At 39.4% G+C, this 21,452-nt stretch overlaps 1 protein-coding gene across 1 annotated transcript; it reads right to left on the bottom strand.

Moving 5' to 3' along the window:
* Positions 1-2,193: 2,193 nt before the first annotated feature.
* On the bottom strand, positions 2,194-17,461 carry LOC104920630 (mucin-15). The gene is made up of 4 exons (XM_010732952.3): positions 17,369-17,461; positions 10,677-11,528; positions 7,307-7,477; positions 2,194-4,070 (listed from the first exon to the last, which is right to left on the bottom strand). Exons 2-4 carry the CDS (start codon positions 11,515-11,517, stop codon positions 3,949-3,951), a joined length of 1,134 nt encoding a protein of 377 aa, XP_010731254.3. The 5' UTR covers positions 11,518-11,528; positions 17,369-17,461; the 3' UTR covers positions 2,194-3,948.
* Between the last annotated feature and the right edge of the window lie 3,991 nt (positions 17,462-21,452).

The raw sequence follows: 21,452 nt of genomic DNA, 5'->3' as shown, positions 1-21,452 counted from the left end.
ATTCCACATGGTTTATCAAAAAAAAGAAAATTACAAATTTTATTTGATCTTTAATCATGTCAGAGACTATTTTTCATTGTCAAAATATTTTACTTTTTGTCTAAGAAAATGAAAAGAGATTTTATTGCTGCTTTTGTGCATATTTTTTTCAACCTTTCAAAATAAAATAATACACTTATTGGACATATTTGTGAAATAAAAAACAACATCTAAGCTTCAAGTCTTGGGTCCCGTGGCAGCAGCTGAGTGACATTTGAGTTACCAGGAGAAATGCTGTCAACTACCACAGTGCACCTCTAACTGGAGCATGTCATATTCCTGTAAGACGTTATTTCTCAACAAACCCACATGCTCTTGGTTATACCATTTGGAAATATTTGGTGTTTTAGTACAAACACACTTCAGTAACTTCCTACAGCCTCAGCTGCTTCCCTGACAAGTCGTGCTGGCCATAGTCCAACACAAAACCCCCCAGTAAAACGGCAAGCTGTCTTTTTTACATGCTGGTTTGTGCACGGATTAAACAAACAAGATATGACACAAAAAAAAATCCCACCCTCTCCCATCAGGCCTCCATCCAAAATCACTCCTCCAAAACACATTTTAATGCACGATGAGAGCACAGGCAGATTGTGTGTGAAGATAGGTACCAAGTGGAAACCTGTGGCCGTGAACTGAAACCAATGCAGCAAGCGCCAAAAACTACAATTCCTCAAACGGCCACTTGAGGCTGGCTACAGAATTAGTTAATCGCCATAAGCCCCCATGCTAAAATGCAAAATACAGCCTGGTACAAAAAACAGTCGGCTCTACAGTATATAGCTAATTTTTCCCATTTGTGACAACTGTACAGGGTGTGAATTTCTATATAACTCTACTCTAAATTATATTATTGCTTTAGAGTTAGGAATAATTAAGAGTGTGACTGCTTTGATTGACTGGTGGGTGTCATTATAGGTGGCTTGTTTGGGCAACTAGGCTTCATTCGGCCCTCAGGTCCACGTCTTTGCCCAATTTTAGATTAGCCAGGAGGGGGCAGAGGCAGGACTGCCAGAGCTAGTCTTGCTGTTTCCCCCTTTTTCTTCTCCAGCCTATTTTACTGTACAGTTGGGTACAGCGTTACAAAAAAAAGTACCTTGGCATTACATTTTACTTATTAAAGAACATTTCTGACTGAACCCACAGCAAGAAAAGAGTCAAACTATTCTTTTAAAACATCTGCCCCTTCACGGCATTCAAACTTTGAGTGGATACTTTGTGCTGTTGAGTTTGTGTTCCACCTGCAAAGTGGAAAGCAGTTGTTAGTGATGCCTAATGATCAGACTATCAAACGCACATCAGCAGCTCTGTAATCAGAGCACAGCTTGTTAACTGTCTGTGTGGCTGTTGGAACCAAAGTGATATTATGAACTATTTTTAGAGCTCGCCCACACAGCTACTGCACCAGTTTGTTTGTGACAGCGGTGAAGCTTCAAAGTAAAAATGATGTACGGTGCAAACTTCGAACTCTGTCTTCTTACCCTTTCGCCTCCATACTGACATAATGGCCCCATGTTCATTAAAAATCCAGCATAATGCATTGTTGATGGTTTAATTGTTGTAGAGACTCATCTGATAAAGAGACAGTGATTCGGCTTATTACAACAGGCTAATCTTAGAGGTTAAACCCATTTCCAGCGAACTAGCTCGAAGAAAATGAATTCAGATTTGGCCAGTAATAAATTAGACATAGCCTCAATTTAGATAGCAATCATTTAATTTCATTCAAATTAATTTGGCTCAGCTGGAAGTGTAAATTAACCTGCCAGTACCCCCCCAATGAAATACGTACATTCTTTAAGGAAGGACTCGCCGTCAGTTAATTGATTTCAGCACCCTGCCAAACAATCACATCTTAAATTGTTGTGCTTAATTAAAACAGGCACAATCCCTCCACTGAGCTCATTTTATTTGTGATGAATGAACGAAACCGTCGCTTGTGCAAATGTTTACTGTGTGTACAGTATAGCTGCATGGGTTAATGGATAAAAGGTGCCAGGATAACTGACCTGATAGAGCTGAGTTTGGGCCCTCTGCTGCATGTCATCCCCGTCTCTCTTCAGCTTTTACAAACCCAATAAAGCAGAAATAAAACTGAGAATATCTTGAGAGAACTCATGCGGAAGCATCAAATCGAACAAAACATATTTGGGGATTTGTTTTTTATTAAGACATCATCAAGTATCATTACATTTCGCAAAGCAAACCGATGCAAAAGTGTCCCGTTATCCATATACCGTGTATTATTTCTGCAGTAATCACTGTGATTTCTTTAACACTGCGACACAAAAACTCTTCTCTCTCTCTCTCTCAGTCAGACGAAATGCCCCCCATGCTGATTGATGTCTGAAATTAGAGCAAGGAAGGAAGCAGACCTGTCGTGCCTGCCTACGAACCAAAGCAAAAAAACAAAAACAAAAATCACACATCTTATTGTTGGCTGTTTAGGCCGGGCCGAGGCATGTATCAATCATAATGAGGACACATATTGATCGAGTGCAGGCTTCACTCAGGTAATGATAAGTGAAAGGATCGAGGGAGCTGAAAGATGGATTTTCGGAATAGATTTTCTTCACATATACAGTTATAAAAATGTATAACATAGAAAAGTAAGAAAGTTTAGAAATGAATATTTGTGAAATATTGTTAGATTTTTATCATACAAAGGCATTAGATACATAAAAAGATGAGAGGGTGTAGTTAATCCCTGCCTATTCCCTTTGTGCTCACAAAAATTCTCAGTCCAAAAGAAGAAAAAAAACACTTTTCTTGCTGAAGGTTGTCACTCAAAGTTAAAGCAAACTTAAAGGAGAAGAATAACAATTTTAAAAAAAACTTTTTAAAATCTGCATTAGGTATGTTCTAATTTTGCTCGCGGCATGCAGAAGTTAAACTCTATGTACTGTAACTCTCCGAGGTGCACACGAGAAACTCAGATCTCCGTTTGGACACCCGGAGGTCAGTAAGAAGAAGTATATTATGATGATATAGTTGTTGCTACTGAGTAGTGCTAAGACCAAATACACAACTCCCTTCCTGAATACCAAAGCCTCCAGTCTATGAATAACAAAACAGCCTCCCTCCACCTCCCTCCCTGGTGTGAAATAGGAAAAAAAAAAAAAAAAAAGAACACAAGTCTTTGGTTTGATGGTTCAATCCTCAGAGTCTGGCTGTGACTGCCAGTTGTGTTACATCTGAGAGCGCAGTTCAAATTTCACTTCTTATTGCCTTCCTTATGCCGTAACAGCAGGGGATTGTCGATATGGATAATGCTATTGTTCACCATGGCTTCTGAATTTTGTTGCAAAGGCCTCAGTGGGCCAGCTGTGTCATCTGTTATTTAGGCTGCAGAACAACATCACTTTTTTGTTTTGTTTGTTTGTTTCCAAATGTTTTGCATCAGCAGGAGTCGCACTCATGCAAATGTATTTCTTTGTCTTTAACAGCACTTTGTGACTCCTATTCAAGAAGAAATGATTCAAAATCAAACCAAAGGTTATAACAAAATATTAATTTTTAACATCCTTCATTGAGTGCGGCACGTATTCTTCATTAGGAAAGACTTCATTTGATTCCCTTTGGCAACGTACACAAATGGCTGACAGTTAATTTTGGCTGTTGCAGTGTAGTTCAGATAGATTGCCTTCAGCGATCGCTCTATTTCAACGCAATAAATCTACTCAGCATAATGCATAATCTAACATGAGTATCATTTGTGGTGGCCGACAATAGACTTTTACAAACTCATTTGTTATTTCCATCCACAAATGTCACCTTCACACAGTCTTATTTACAAAACTCCATGTCATAGGTTTGTCTATCGAATGACAATCAGCACAATTGGCAGAGTTTCTTTCAAGGGAGCTCATGACTTTGGTCTTGGGAGTTTGTTATGTTTTTCTTTCTTTATCAGTTTCCACGACGTCCTGGAAAGCTGCTCATTTGGATGTTGTCCCCTTGGAGTCCTGGGTTGTAATAGGCCGAACCTCCGAAGTTCAAATCCAAAGGTTCACTGTTGTCCAATCTGAGAACTAGAAATTAGACAAGTGAGCATTAAACATTTGCAGTATCCTCTACCTAAATCCTTCATTGCTAAAGCATCATTTTGACCTTGTATTAGTCAGAAAAGTAGCCTGTGTTTTCCCCTCTTAATGTTGGATTTAGGTGGGATAAGATAAGATAAGACTTTATTGATCCCACACCAGAGAAATTCACTTGTTACCCCGGCTCACAATAGACAAGGTGGATAAGAAAAAATGCCCTCTTAATAATAAATAAATAAGTAGAGGTTCACATTAAAGTCTGAGCCGGTTCCGACGAGTCCACAGACATTTCTTTGCTGCCTGCCTTTCATGTTCAAATGGTTTTCGCTATCAGTGGTATTTAAATCATTCTTTGTTTTTGACTTGGTAATGAAGGATAAATGCCCCATTGAAATTCTTTTATTACTATATATTATAATCCACAATCTAACTGATTTGTTGTCTTGTTTGTCGTTTTGCATTGTAATACTGGCTACCTGTAGAAGGCCACATTAAATTCAAAATCGTTGATGCTTGCCTACAAAGTAGTCTACGATTCTGCACCCACTTCCGTTCGCTCTTGCGATGAACGACGCCTGGCTCTGCCACCGGTACACTCAGGGCAATCTAAACTTTTCTCATCTGTCATTGGTGGAGCATCCTACCAGTTCCCACCAGATCAGGGGCGTCCCTCTCTACCTTCAAAAACCTCCTGAAGACCCCCTCTCTCTAAAGCTCGTCAGAGAGTACCTCCACTTCTAGCACTTCCAACAACCAGAAATGCCAAATCTACCCTCCTCTACAGCTGTCACTTCTCGGGAGTAGGACTTATTGTTGCATTGTGGGACTATACCTAGATTGTTTCCTCTTTTGTAAGCCGATTTGGATAAAAGCTAAATGACTAAGTGTAAATGTAATGTTCTTATTCCCACAGATAACTGGCCAAACATACAGTGTAATATCACACTGATTTATTGGCAGTCCACCTTTGCACAGTGGCTTTAACTGTAGAGCCATGTTTTCCCCCGCTGAGCCTTCATTTTGAATCAATCATTTCAAGCTATTTTCCAAAATAAACTGTCATTTCCTGTCGACTTATTATTGTCCTCTGCACCTACAAGTACTGACTGCAACAGGTTACACATTATAAGGAGCTTCTTGAAAGTCATTTGAGGAAACGTAGCAATCCAGTGCACCTAACTGAAATAAGAGTAAACAAGACAGATTGGTAGGTAAGAGGGTACACTTACGCTTAACTACAGAATAACAACTGCAACACAGACACAGCGTCGACAACTCTCCATGGTCCACAGAGAAAGATTTTGTGTGATTTTGAGTTTCCAAAGAGGAAAAAGGAAAAATATATCCTCACAAATAAAATAATATGGCTTGATTTTACTGTAAATAACATTGCTAAGGTGTGAGTGGGCTAGAATGAATTTTCCTGCTGCATTTTGTGGAGTTTTGTCTCTGTGGCTCTAAGAATAGAGGGTGTTGTTTGTTGCACAGATTGTTAAGCTCAGAGCAAATGTGTAATTTTTACGATATAAATAAAAAAACGACTTGACTTGCATTGCACTGTCTAGTGCAGGTTAAAGCACGACTAAGTCAAAAAGAATCAAGGTATAAAAGTGATCTGTAGATTAATTGATCATATTTTCTTAATCATCAGTGACAAAAAAAGAAAATGAAAGAAATGCTCTTTTAGCCTCCGAGCGTTTGTGTGGGACAGTTGATGTTTTTGATTGACAGTTTAGTCAACATTTATTCAATCTCCTGTGAATGGATAACACAAATGATCACACAAAGTGGCAGGCTTTCCTTTGCCTCTCAAAAGCCTGCTATCATTACTTTTGAGCGTGAATCTGGTGGGCGTGTTCGCCTTGAGCTGGGCAGCTACTTCTCATGTCGCCACAAAGCTGAGCAATACATCCCTCCACATTGTTGAAGTCACGCTGTATGAAAAGTTGCAGAGCGGTTTACCATGACAGTTTTTCTTCCATTTTGTTGGACGATTGTGTTCGGGCGTCGAATGCGTGTTTCTCAAGGATCAGTTCACATTTAGAGATATCCTGCTGCTACTCCAGTTTTGAGAATGCACTGATAGTTTAGAGAGAAATGTGATACTTTTTGGATATTCAGACATGTCTGCATACTGCGGCAGGGTGGGGGGGGGCGGACATGCGGCTTAATTTCACTTACAGAAAGGTTAAGTATGTGGGAGTGTAGGAGAACTGTGAGAACAGAATGCTGTTCACGGCAGGAATGAGACAAATTGACTGTCATACTACATGATCCTCATTTGCATGGTAAAGTTACCCTATTGAAGCAGGATGGAGTTATGTGATTGCATGTGAGAGAGAGACAGAGGAACCAAAGGTTTAAAGGAACACTCTGACATTTTTAGATACATGCTTATTTGCTTTCTTTGCTGCGGGATTGATGAAGATTTTGGCTCCTGTTTCAGGAGGGTTATGTTTTGGACTATTTTCAGAAAATGTTGGGGAACTAGTGAGTGATTGAGCATGCAAGTGTTTGAGTGATGATGCATCATTGTGTAGTAATAATAATAATAGGAACCATATTTGGCACAGTTGGATTGTGGCATTACATTTAGCTGCCACCCACTACTAGAGGGCTGTTTAATGTTAGTTGTACTGTATAATACCAGCATTTGTTATGTTTATATTACTTAAGATCAAAAATAAGCAAGTCGACCACTTTCTTTACTGCAAGTGCAACAACACAAGACGTAGCAGACTTAGTAGTCTAACAGCAAGAAGCCCAGCTCGGCGTCTTTTATTTCATGAAGCTCTCGCCAATGACTAAAGGTCAGTCCAGGATGTACTTGTCCGACAGCTTCTTGTTTGGTCACTCTCTACTTTTCTCAGCTGTCATTCTTTTCACCTCTGTCATTGTCATGTCCACAGAGGCTGCTGAGCCTGGTTACATTGCCCGCTTGACCAGCTTCTGTTCTGGCACAACACTGGCTCCAATACCTTGTACTTGGCCTGAAAACCTTATTTTCCTAAAGGTCCAAACCTGTGCTCTGAGCTGTCAGTCCAGGTAACTAACAAACTGAGCTAACATTACCTAACAGCAGCTGCAACTGGCAGCAATTTACTTTAGCGTCCATCAGGAAACTCTCGACACCTGATTACAATGCATCAATTTTATGGAATTTTCCTTCAAAATATTAGCAGGTTTATTGTTTACAGTTTAGGGAGGTGTAGGAGCTAACATACCTGGGTCTGAAGGAAACTCCTCCACAAGTTTCCTGTGAGAGAAACCCTTCTGGTGTTTCTTTTTCAGGATGATATAGGCGACCAGTCCCACGCAGGCCACAGCCACAGCCGTTCCCAGCACAGCCCCCCACGCTCCTTTTCTTCTGCTGCTCTGGGGACCTGATTCCAGACCTTTAGTGAGGGAATGAAGGGGTCGAGGGGGTGGGAGAGGGTAATAAATGATTTGTCAACAACAAAATTATCTATATCAACTGCTGCCTTTGAGGGTTAATTGTGGATAATTATGGCAGAAAATGTGTTTTTGAAATTGTGTTTCCAGTGGCAGCACTCCGTACTGATACACATCTCAATTAGTCAGCTGTACAGATTCATCTAATTGCACTGTGATAATTAATGCAATTAACATGCCAAAATCATGATAATTTCTTGAATGCATTTGAATATTTTTAAGACAGCAGGCTGTGCTCATTATCAACATAAGATGACATGTGACTGAACGTCACATTAGCTCTCCAGGAATTACTAATGTATTATGCATGTTTACATCTTTGCATGTAAATGTAGCACAAAGATAATTATTACCTGCACAACATTAGCATGAGTTGTTTCAAACTGTGACAGCTGCACAGGTGGGAAAAAACATGTATGTGATAAGATAGATGCTACAATTCAAAATGTAATTAACTGTAACTAATTAACAGGCAACAGTTTCTAAGATGGTTGTATTCTAACATAATGTGTGAAACTGAAAACTTGGAACTGGAGACTTAAAATATTCTTTTTTTGTGTGTTGGAGGCAGCAGCAGTGGGAAAAATGCAGCTTGTAAAAGTGACAGAACTGTTCTCAGTACCCTTTGACATAGAAATACTACATTTGTTTAACGGGACTTACACATAAATAATTCAGTGGCTCCGTTTATCTACAAATGGCTCAATTTACCCACTTGCTAAGGATCAATTTACCCCTAACCTGGGGCAAGTTGAACCAAAAGACCATTTCTTCATTTCATTCTTGTTTTTGTTTTTTTAGCTATATTTCTTTCCACTTCATTTGAAAATAGACATAATAAAATATGAGTGGAAGTATTTCTTGTACTTATGTCTATTCTTACGTCTATTCTTGCTAAGTTAACATTTAAGATAACGATGTTGTCGTCTTGCCCAGCTCTCCTTTGACTATTGACTAATTGAGGTTACTGCAAGTCATGGCAAGTAATTTCTTGTGGGTGTTTTATATAGATTCAACAAAAAAAAATGCAGTTTATGTGAAGGCGTGACATGACACCGTCATAACCATGAAGGAGTCCCATAAAAGCATTTTAAACTGTGATAAAACTTCTTCAGCATCTTCATGGAAAAATGCTTTACTTGAGTTTAAGGGAATTATTTATAACACATCCAACCGCATTTAACAATGTGATGGCTTCATGGACGGCAATGTTGATGTAATGTCTGATATAGCTCAACAACTATTGCTAAAACAGGATTAATGATTGCTATGAAACTTGGTACAGACATTCGTGTTCTCCAGAGGATGAATCCTATAGACTTTGGTGATTCCCCAACTTTTCCTCTAGCGCCAACATGATGTTGATGTTTGCAGTTTTTTAGCTATGGATTGCTGTGACATTTGGTACAGACATGTATGTCCATTTCATGGAGAATTGTAATAATTTTATTTCCTGACTTTTCATCTACTCAGAACTTATAAAACTAATGGCATTCCCCATTTTATAAGGTCTACATTGTGTTTAGTGCTTCATTAACAAATGTTGCATGCTAACATGTTGCAGTAAACTAAGTTATTATATGGATTGGTACATTTTATCTGCTTAATATAAGCATGTCAACATTTATATTGTGAGTATATTAGCATGCTGATGGTAGCCTTTAGCTCAAAACACTGTACAGCCCAACAGGAAACCGTGCCAACAGTGCTGCCTCTAAAATGAGTCAACCTTTGAAAGCCCCATATTTAAAAGCCAAAAAAAAAAAAAAAACATGTTTACAGCTACAGTTGGGGGCTCTTTTCTAACTAATTTCCCCATTTCTGGAAACTGTATCTTATAGTTGTGCATGATTAACAGTGTGGCCACCTTGATTGACAGTGGGTGCCATTACAGCTGGCTTGTTTAAGCAACCAGGCTTAATTCAGCCCACCTCAGCTCCACCTACGCTCCACAGCCAGCAGATGGAGGACTGCCAAGACAGCAGTGGCCAGAGCCACCACTCTCTGAGCTTTGCAACGACTCTTCAGAAATCACAAATCCATAGTTTATACAGTCTGCAGCAGAGCCTAACAGAGCTGCTAGCAAAGCTGGAGACTCTTACACTTATTGTATTATGATAAAACACGATGAATAAAGAACCATATGTCGTTATAACGTCTATATGTCTAGTGCACTAAAGTAGTTGAACTGAATGGATATCTTGCCAGTCGTCTTGTAGGTTTGTATTCATGTTTATCTCAACTCAACCAGCTGTGCTTTTGTACAGTTTTTATGTACACGCTGTTCCTGTCATGGTGACTGTGGAGCAGTTTTTTCTGCCTGTGTTGCCTGCAGTTTCACAACTGTTTCCCGACTGTTTATTGCCATCATCTGTTAGTGTTATGTCCTGCTGTCACATCTGTCCATGTGATGTGAGTTTTATTTTAATGCGTACTTCGTGCCAGCTTTCTAAAGGCCCCCTCCTATGCAGTGGGGAGTGAGCTTACCCACTTATATTTTCAGGAAAAGTATCTTTTCAAGTAGACAGATAGATAGATTTACACTACTGTATATGACAGGCAGTCTTTTCCAGTCCTATCTCATTGATCTTGCGGTCGACGCCAAAGACTAGTCTCACGCCCCTGCAAAGAGGCAGCACAAGTATCTTTGACCTCCAGTGTTTTCTGTTTTTTTTGCCACTAAAACAGGGTTTCATTGTACTGCTGAAAAGGTGGGTGTAATAGACCCCTTCACTTATAGCGGCCACATCGATAGCACCTGAAACCAAATCCAACCTTTTCCTTTGAAAGAAGGGGTGTTTGTCTTCTGCCAGTGGGAAAATAGATGCAGGCAAATGTGGGTCAGGGAAAGGGCGGAAAAAAGCAAAGTGTAAAACAATAAACAGTGATTTATGTTCTTTAGCAACGAGCACAGTGTTGGCTTCAAATAATGTCTCTAAAAGGGATCTCTAAGATTTTACTGTTACCTGTTTTGCTAAGACCTCGACACAAGTCTGTCAGGAGAGCTTTGAATTTCAATCAAATATCTTTTTTTTTTATCTGTCAATAAGTGATGACATGTTGCTGGGAAGACAAACAAAGCAGTTTACAGGACACAGAAATGTGCACCAGATACCGTGACACCTGAAACTGGAGCAGTACCTCTTTCTGAGCTGCTCCCTGAGGCCGGACCTTTGTCTGTCTTGTTGGCCTTCTCAGGTGATTTCGGAGCAGCTGCGGTTGAAGTTGCAAGGGTCGCTTCTGTGGTCTCAGAGAGGACGGCTGTTGTAGATGGAGGCGTGGCTGCTGTCTCGTTTATCTCTGGCATCGTTGTGGTTGTTACAGTTGTGGTTGTTGTTGTTGTTGTTGTGCTGGTAGTTTCTGTAGCATTAGTTAACTGAGTATCTTCATCTGTTTTCGTTGCGTTATCCTGCGTAGCGTTGCTCTCTGGAGCTGAGGTTGTCGTCTGCAAATCGGTGTGATTGGAGTAATCTGAAATGTTGGTTGAGTTTTGTGCGCTCAGATTTGTAGAGTTTTGAGGTGTTATTGTTGAGTTATTAAACTCCTCCTCGGCATCTGTCATGTTGACCTGGCTTGGGTTTGTGGACTCTGTAGTTGGAGTAACTTTATGTTTCTTGGTTGTGACATTTGAAAGTGAGGGATGCATGGTGGTAGTGACAACGGTCTGATCAGGAGATTCTTCATCCTTATCTTGGCTGCTCACATGCTCCTCTTCTTCATTAAATATAGCCATGGAGCCAGATGCTATCCCACTGCTGAAATCATTACTTGACTCCATAGCTCCCTGATCATCTTCTGTCTTCTCTTCAGGAACTCCAGTGTTTTGACCTCCAACTGTATTTTTGGATAGTCCACGGAGCCAGCCTTTATCAATTGTCTTCCCCGGAGAGTCGGTTGAATCTGGGATCGTTGCCAGGTGAGAGGCTTGGGCAAGCAGAAGGAGGCCTGCTGTGATTTTTAAATACAGTCCCATTTTCCCCATTTGGTTTCACTCTGAAACACAAGAGAGGACATTAAAGATTATTTTTGTTCTTAAAAATAAATAAAACCCATTGAGGTTTTCAAAGTTGGTATGGTATGTTGGTGATAACATGAGTGTGTAATCATTTTAAAACATGTTGTCAAAATACATGATTCCCAGCAAGGCTGTTGGGTTGATGATCTCATTGCCTTGATTCTATTTAAATTGTTTATTATGTGTCGGGCTTCACAGTTCATTCTTTTTTTTTTTTTTGGCCTTTTTATGCCTTTAATGATAGTACAGCTGAAGATAGACAGGAAGCAGAGAGAGGGGGAGTGACACGCAGTAAATGGCCGTCCGATGCAGGATTCGAACCGGGGCCAGCTGCAGCGAGAACTATAGCCTCTTACACCAAAGCGGCCGCTTAACCCACTATGCTACCGACCGCCCCTTCACGGTTCATTCTTGACCTTGCAAAAGCAGTGTTGACAAAATAAGCTGCACTCAAGGTCCACAGAGTCACAGGAGACATACTTATTCCACATATATGCCAGTTGTGTCTAAACAGAGAGACAAGCAGACACACACACACACACAGAGGAGGGCGGAAAAGAAACCAGTGATGAGAAATATGCCTCTGGCTTTCACCTGAATTGACCCATCATTGGGATTTTCCCTTCCTGTGTGTAAGAAGCTTTCAGCGATATCACTCAGTCTTTGTTGAAAGAATGAAGTTGTCTTCAGTTTGAACTGTATTGATGAAGTGTAGTTGCTCAAATCTCATTGTGAGAACTTTTTAGACATATTTTATCTTAAACGTTGAAACTAGAGAAAAGCTGTTTTCAAAGTCAAAAGGGCAACCATGACGCTCACTAGAAGACATAAAAGTGCCCACATAATTTAAGGACTTACAGTTCTAACAACTGACGATTTAATACAATTGAGAGCTCCAGAACAAGTAAGTGGACCTTGAGGTAAAATTGTTTTGTCACATGCTATTACCAAGGTCAAAAGGTAAACCAAGAAGCTCAAGAGAAGTCATAAAAGTCCTCAAAATAAGATTAAGTTTGGACCTTTGCAATCTTTCGCCAACTGGGTAACCTTCATCTGGTAATGAAGACCATATAATGTGGTCAAGAGCTCTGGAATAAGTAATGAAGTGGATCTTGAGGTAAAATGATATTGTCAACAGCTGTTTCCAAGTTGAAAAATGAGCCATGAATTTCACGAGAACTAATGAAAAGTACTCAAAACGAAAGTATGTTTGGACCTCTACAATCCTTTGCCAACTGAGTAACCTTTATCTGTTAATAAAGACCATGCAATGTGGTTGAGAGCTCCAGAACAAGTGAACAAGTGGATCTTCTCAAGGCAAAAGTGTTTTATCAACTGTTGTTTCCAAGGTAAAAAAAAAAAAAAAAAAACATGGCTTGAAACCGTGCTCAAAATAAGAGGAAGTTTGCTTTTTCTTTCATCTGTGAATGAAGACAATGTGATACAGTTGAGAGCTCCAGAAAAAATATGCAAGTGGATCTTGAGTGAGCTTTGTTAAGTCGTAATAAACATTGAGGAAAATGATCTATTATCATTGTTATAATTGTAATCATTGTCTATTGTATTGTGGTTGATATCAATTTCAACCATATAATCCAACTCTACGTAGATGATGTGCCAATATACATCTAATATATGCTATAGGACACTGAGTTGCAAAAAACACAGACAAAGGATTTTTTTTTTCGAAACAACATAGGTATTCTCTTCTTATAACCACACAAATAAGCATTCCCTTTAAGTCTTTGTGTGGCAGTCCTCCAACAGCCTTCCCTCAAATATAAAGAGATTCAGGGGCTGGAAAAATAAATCCATGTTTGCTTCAAATAAAACCTTAATGGCAAAAAAGGTGTTTTTTTGTTCTGTTCTGTTCCCTGCTTTCTCCCAGTGACTCAGCTTACTGCATCCTCATCAGAAAGGAGCCACATGTGTTAAACTTGTATTTATCACAGCCTCCAAACTCTCCCCGGCCACACTGACTCAAGCCTCAGTGTGCAACAAGACATCTATGTTTGTTCCTATTTTTCAGAGGCACAAAATCACCTGCTTCGACTGCGCAGGTCAGCCACACTGACACAAGTCATAATGAAAAGCCTTGAACATTAATCCTGTGCCATTTCCCGACTTCGAGGGTAATTCTCAGTCGATGTTGTGGTGAACGTGGACTTACAATATCATGGACATGACAAACGCAGTCATCCCTACATCGTGTTACACATCGACATTCAACGTACAGTAGTCCTGACACAATCACAGGTGAGATCTGTGACACCTTGGCGGCGTTGATTTACACAGGTGCCCTGTGAGCTATGTCTTCTCCCCTCGGCCTCACTCCAATACACAAATGACTGCAGCTCGAGTTATTCCCTACAGGGTCCCTCTCACTGCGAGTCACTTTGTTGATCGGTTGCTTTGTTCTGAGCTCGTTCTCATAAGCAGCGCAAAAAGGTTTCGACTAAAGTGTGTGAAATCATGGCCTGCAGCAATTTTAGTTTCAACATGCATATCTGGAGATCTCACATTTCTGGCATAGCGTATTAGCACAAGTCAATACTTAGTGAACACACAGTGACTATGTCTTAATTGCTCATTTCTTTATGCAATCAAATCAATATAAGGTTTTTGAAAGTTGCAAGCAACTTCTTTCCCATTTCACGCTTCCAAATCCTGAAACTAGACTGAAACAAGTAATGACCAGCGTGGCAGGGATGTTTATCAGTGGTTAGTTTCTCAACATGCTTGTTTGTCACCAATGTTTAAGCCATGTTTTTTTTTTTTTCTACTCTATGGGAAATAAATGGAAAACCTGTAGGGTTGCTGATAAACACAGGATCAGTCTAACGGCTCAAGTTTGGTGATCATAGCACACTAAGAGCACATAATAATAGAAAATGGCTCAATCAGCCAAGAGAGCGGGAGGTTGTGAACAACACTGCCGTAGTGAAAAATGATAAACTGGATTAAACTGAGCGGGTACAGTTACACCTCTACTGTAGATAACAATTTTGGACGGTTAACCTGGATTCTGGGTCAGTTTTGGATACGTTTGGTCACTATGATGTTGTGTTTTGTTCCCGATTGCAAAAAATAAATTGTATTGAATTTGCCTCAGTTGCAATTTGTGATTTAAACTCTCTACTTGCACAATGTAACGTGACATATATCCTTTTTTACAAAGTGCACGCCTGATTGCTTCCTGTCAACTCTACAGTAATGCTACCTTCACTTCCAACCTCACATTGCTTTGTAATGTTTAGGTTCATATTTACCACCAATTTCTAAAGTACTACTACTAGAATGAAGAAAAGCAAGTTCATAGGGAGGCCTGTCTGCTCTACACTCTTCTTTACACTCACCGGTTAAGTTCTCCTCCTTTGTATTGTAGTATTTAAAGCCATCTGCCATATAAAACTGACGAAAATGTTTTAATTTAGGTTCATTTCTTAGAAACAAAGTTAAAATAATGCAAACTTGTGCTCGTATCATTAAATTTAAGTACTGATTATCCAGAAGACATAGGATTACAAGAAAACTCACAATTTTATCCCTCCACACACATGAAGCAGCTAAGCAGAGACAGGTGAGCGGAAGTTACTTTATACTGTAAGTCTAATAAAACATAATATATGGATGATTCACGTTAATTACAAGCTAGCTACATTATCATTAAACGTAAACAGGGAAAAAAGAAATATACAGATGAATAAATTAAATCGAAGCGAAGGAGTTAAAAATAAGACGTTTACCAAAAAGGTTAGTGTCAGTGCTGAATGTGTTCATCTGTCATTGCTTTCAATTAAGCTCAAATGTGACGAGAAAAATGAGAAATGCTGTGAGAGCAACATCGATAGTTGATTACATTTGTGTCAAGACATTAATGAAGAGTGAAGGAGTTAAAAATAAGACATTGTAGTTAATTCAGTTACATTGTTTGATCAACTGGTTTGTGGTAAAGGAAAAGAAATCAAATGTTTTTGCTGCTTTTATCAACTGATCAAAGGAAAAGCTGTTTTTTACATTTACATTTTAATATTCAACTAACAGTATTATGTATTGACAAACACAGTCTAAAAACTGCCAAAACCTTTCATTTAAGATTATATAAATTGGATAAAAGCAGCAAATTCTCTACTGCAATAAACCCCGGCTCACCACTGACTATAGTGTTACACCTGATCTTAGGGATTCCCCGCCTTTAACCCCGCACGGGGACTTTTCTCCAAGTCTCATGCAGGGTTATGTAATGAATGACTCTGTGCTAATGTATCAGCTACTTTTCAGTCTCACAAAGGATCAAGTTCATTTTTGAATAGAGGTGTTTTAGGGATGGTCACCGTGGCCTCGGGGATGAGCGCTGTGTTGCATTTCCTCTCTCTCTCTCTCTCTCTCTCTCTCTCTCGACATAATGCTTTTTATACCAAGCAGAGCACGTTCAAGTGTAAATCTAAACATGCTGTACATGCTGTGTGTGTAATGAAGTTAATGTAGAACTGGTATAACAGGCAGATCAGCAGATCTACTGTTTGTTTTGAATTGGACTATGTAAATATTCAGATTTAATATCGCATTGCAGGAATTATAATCAATGATTTAAAAAAATGTTGCAGGTGACCTGCACTGATTTACACCTGTCTGAGACTAATGTTTCCCGACGTGCTTTTGGCGTATGAGGGCAGTTGAATTTCCAACCAGAAGTTCCTGTTTTGTGTAAACCCAACGTGTCATTTTCTCCTAAATAAAAATAGCCTCACGTCCGTCATCACATTGGGTATAGCTGTGTGGAACAACTCTCCACCTGTGTCTGGAAATTACAGCCCTTGCTGAGAGAATGTTTGGCTGTCAGCGTCCTACCAAAGAGTCTCTGCGGCGCGGCAGGCCGGTGAAACAGGCAGGAATGTTTACTTTTGACCCTTCGCTGCTCCTACTCAGCTGGTCTGTCAGAGTCTGTACCGGCTATCACCTCCACGGCTCTGTCAGCCCCGCATAAACACACACATACACTCAGAGCAATACAAATACACACTGTGAACTCCTTTAACCTGCATGTAGACGATAAGTACCTGACAAATATGTTTGAAGTTCACCTTTGTGATTATTATGTCGTATATTTACTGCATCGTACATCCTGCATTGGACAGAATCCAAAGCCAGTAACTAAGTATATTTACACAAGTGCTCTACTTAAGCACACTTGCATTTTCCGCTCTGCTTCACTACATTTCAGACAGCTTTAGTTACCTTTCTGATTAAGATTTTACATAAAAAAATAAGGTCAGTTTAAAAAATATGGAGCATTGTTATAGATATGAAGCAATTAGAATCAGCTAGCTCACAACCATTATTCCAATAAAAACCTGGCAAAGGCCAATGTGAATAGAGTTTCTTTATACTTTACTTTTAGGAGTTTGTATCAAGGAAAATGCTATGTAATTGCATCATATGAGTTCATGTTTAGGTAAAGTCTACAGAATGTATGTCATGTTTTTGTCACCGGGCGACAAACACTAAATGAAAGTATTCAAGTTCCTCGTATTATCTTATGCTTAAAAAGAAGGAAGTACAACCACATTTTAGACATTTGAAACATTTTTTACTGTAACTTATTCACGTTACAGTTGGAAAATCTATACATATATTCTCCTAAAAAAAAAAAAGGGTTATTTAGTTTAACTTAAAAATATAACTTGGTCAAAGTGACTCAAACCTTATTAAACATATTTAGACAAAAGGAAAATCATCCGCCCAGTTTTTATAGCCCCACACATTTTCTTGAGAAAAATAGGACAAAGAATTAAATCCTTCCTCAGTAAATCCTTACCTTATTCTTAGGCTATATCAGATGAGAACAGGTGCACAGGCAACAAAATCTCTTCAGTGAGCTGCCAACATGTGAGAGTGAATCAGCAGTCGGCCTGGAGAGGCAAGCAGGGAAAGAGGGAGGAGGGCCCAACAGAGTGGCATTCAGGGAACAACCTGCTCAACCTGCTTCTACACCTGCCAGCAATAGCAACACACCCTGAACTGCATCCAGTTGCACGCTGTGAAAAAAGGCCACACAGGACTGGGGATGGAGAAGAGAAGGGGAAGAGGATTAAAGGGGGTTGGAGGGGAAGATGAGTCAATTTGTAACTGCCTCATTTAATCTAAATAAGTTGATTATAATCAAGCTTTTTTTTTTGTTGCCAGGTTGCTGTGTTGCCAGGTTAGATCTGTGAATTCCCCCTGTGGGCGGAGCCTCCGGCCACAGGTCCTCCAGGTCCTTTCTGTCCTTCTTTTTTTTTCTTCTACTCACAGAGGAACTGGAAACGGCTGCTGTCGTCATGGCAACAGAAAGGAGGCTGGCGAGCTCGGGTTTCATCCACGCCTTTTGTCTCTCGTCTATATCAGGCTACAGAGTGACGTGTGACTTTGTAAAAACTCAGGCAAGATACCGTGCGTCAAATGAGCCAGGGATTGTTTTTTTGTCTCATCCCTCAGTTAACTGACTCATGAAGGGGGCTAAATTCTCAAGTGAGGCGGATGAAGTGGCACTCCATGCCGGTGCACCTCAGTGAGTCGAGGGCAACGAGACGTACTTCACTGGGTTTTTTTTAATCATCGCAAAAGTATAATTCTTTCAAAGTGTTTAAAAAATCAGTAGATGTGAACACAGACCCATTCACAGAAAAGATTTTGACTTCTCACAGTAGGAAAATAATAATAAACTTTATTCAGAGAGCACCTTTTAAAACATACTTACAAAGTGATTTACAATATAGCAAAACACTACAATAACAATGAACTGAAACTGTAAAATCAATCAAATAGAGCCAACTGAAGTGTGTATTTAAAAGATGAGTCATGCAGGTCATACACAAAGGCTCGGCTCACTCTTTGTGTACACAACGGTACAGAGGAACAACCAAGAATGATGCACTCGAGAATCTCGGCAAGCGTGAAGGGACGTGGCGCTAAACGATCAGGTAAATAACTCGAGGCTAGGCCTCTGAGGGCTTTAGGAGTAATCAATAAAATCTTAAATCTTTGAATATCAGAGAATATTAGTCTTTATTTTAAACAGGTTTCTATTTTTATGACTTTAGACAGGATCATAGCCGAGATTTTAGGTCATTAGTCCCCTTAACGCCTCATGATGCTTGTCCTCACATTTTGACCAGAGGTTTGATTATTTATAGTTGAATGCTTTCAAATAAAATCTACTTTCTGTCAATTTTATCTCCCAACATGAAGGCATAAAGCCTTCTGGGTAGAAATAACAAACCCTTTCTTTATCTTTTTATTATTTTAGTGGTTCAACCATTGTCAAATTTAAACCTATTCAGTCCAAAAGTACCTCATTCAATTCATAAGCTATCCACCGTGTGAGTTCTTATTTGCCGTTGACGTGATGAATCCAAAAAGTGCAGCTGTGGCTCAGAGCGGAGTCACCCTCTAATAACCGGGTTGGCTGTTCGATTTCTTCCCTGATGTCGATCCTCTTTGTCCAGATGTCAAAGTGACACTGAACGAGACGCTGAACATCACATTGCTCCTGATGGTCAGATCAGGACCTCACACACACTTTTGGTGTTAATGTACGTTGGTTATTGAGAAGCAAGCAGAAATAAAGCAGAATGGATGAAAGCACCACACAAATGCAGTCATTTTACACTGTAAAAACATAAAAACAGACTGGCAGCAGCAGCTGTAAAAAACAAAAAAATTACTGACGTTTTCAGGTCAAGGTTTTGCAGATATTATGTTACAGATGTCCTCTGAATTATTATGATCAAATGCCTTAAATAAAGCAATGATATTGATAGGTCTGCAGAGAATAACGAGAACAATTCACCTGGACTGGGAGAGCAGGGAATCCAACCAGCGACCCTCTAATTACAAGCTCTAACACCTGAGCTGCAACCGCGCTGTAACGCGATGCATTCGTGCCTTTACTCGTTTTACGTGGCATGTATTCACCGGGTGTGGTCAGAGATACAACATGCCAGAAAGTTTTCAACCTCGTTAAATTTGTATCCAGAATTAGAGTTGGAACGTAAATGTAAACATACATGTAAAACTAATAGAATTACAAGAAAATATGTGAAATTTAGCAATTTAATTACAGATCACTGTTGTTGTTTTACATGAATTTGTATGTAATTCAAAAAAGCGGAAAAATACTGTATAAATAATTAAGTAATATTTCTGTACCAACATTAGAAATAACTATATTGTCTGTAAAGTAACACTTTGTAAACTGTTAACAAATAACAGTTGGGTTGTTAATTTACAGATAATTAAAAAAAACTGAAAACTACTGTGAATTCTTCCATTTACCAAAGACGATTACAAATCTACATACAGAGGACTTGACCTCAGAGAGACCCGCGAAATTTTAGAAACTGTTTTACATATAATTACCTATGCATCAAAAATATTCATAAGCATGGTCACACAGACACACACAGCGTTCTTACCATAACCAAATGATATGTATTCAAAGTAGAGCAGTGAAGGTGTCTTTATTTGGAGGTCAGCTGTTGATATGCTGCCATAAAAGAGCTTTAACAATGGCTTACTGTACCAAGCAGAGAGACAGTTTGTCACTGGAACCTCACGTGTCCTGCCAGGTTTTGAAACAAATGGGATCATGTAGCCTCATCAGGGGACGTGAATCATAGAAATGTCTAAAATCTTGAACAGATGATAAACAGGTTTCCAACGTCGGAGACAAACAAAAGTGTATACAAGTCATAAAAAAGAAAGGGCACTTTGAAACGTGGTAAATGCATTATGAAGAGCTTCATAACAGTGACTCAGCACATTTATAATTCAAGTTTTATGTCATCTTTTAGTAAGTGCCCGACGTGACGGATTGACAGAAGCAGATAAAGTCAGTTTTAGTTTTGTCTTTATCTGTTACTGCGTGTCTCAGTGTTTCTGCTGAAGTGAATCTGCAAAAGTCATAACGAGCTATCATTTGCAGTCATTATCAGGATTACAATAATGGCGAGGATACAAATTAGCATGCACCGCTTTACACGATCCCTTATGTGATGTTGTGAGTCTGGATCTAAATAGTCCAACATAATACAATGCATTCCAGACACACTGTCTCAGTACTGGGCTGCCAAATATTTCCAATGCAAATACTTAAAGTTAAAGCCTCTTTGAACATTTCTGACTTTGGTGACTCCCAGTGGTATTATCAAGAAATAACAGCATGTGAATGGCACAGATATTCACCAAAATTGTACCATTTTTTTATAAAGTAAAACAGCTTCTTCTATCAGAACATTTTGAATGATGCTTCAATGCAAAAAAAAAAGAAGCTTAAATGTTGACCTAACACCCACATTTTCAGTTGTGTCTTTAAACTTCTGGCTGCTAGTAAATAAAAGTAAAAAGCCCCGGTCCAGATTGATTCAGAAAGCGTGCTCCACATCACTCAATACTCTACGTTCCACATTTCTGGGGAGGTCATATGACCTAAAAACCAGACAACCACAGCTGATATTGCATTAAAAACAAAAATGTAGGCGCACAACCTCACAGATCAACTAGCGTACATGTGTTGCAGTAGCTACTTGTATAGTGAAGGTTATCGGGTTTTTTTTCAGTGAATGCAGGTCTGAGTTTCTGGTCTGGTATCTGATTTATCCACATGCATTATAACTCTTCACTCAACTCATATATGATATATATTTTTATTTTTTCTCTTTCTGTGTGGAGTCTGCATGTTCTCCCTGTGTCTGCGTTGGTTCAATTCAGGTACTCCGGCTTCCTCCTACAGTCCAAAGACATGCAGGTTAATTGGTGACTCTAGATTGCCCGTAGGTGTGCATGTGAGTGTAAATGGTTGTTTGTCTCTATGTGCCCTGTGAAGAACTGAAGACTTGTCCAGGGTATACCCTGTAAGTCCG

This window comes from Larimichthys crocea, chromosome VIII (genome assembly GCF_000972845.2).
Source record: "Larimichthys crocea isolate SSNF chromosome VIII, L_crocea_2.0, whole genome shotgun sequence".
Classification (NCBI taxonomy): Eukaryota; Metazoa; Chordata; class Actinopteri; family Sciaenidae; genus Larimichthys; species Larimichthys crocea.
Note: the sequence above shows the minus strand (reverse complement) of the source record. Positions and strands in the feature narration are given on the sequence as shown.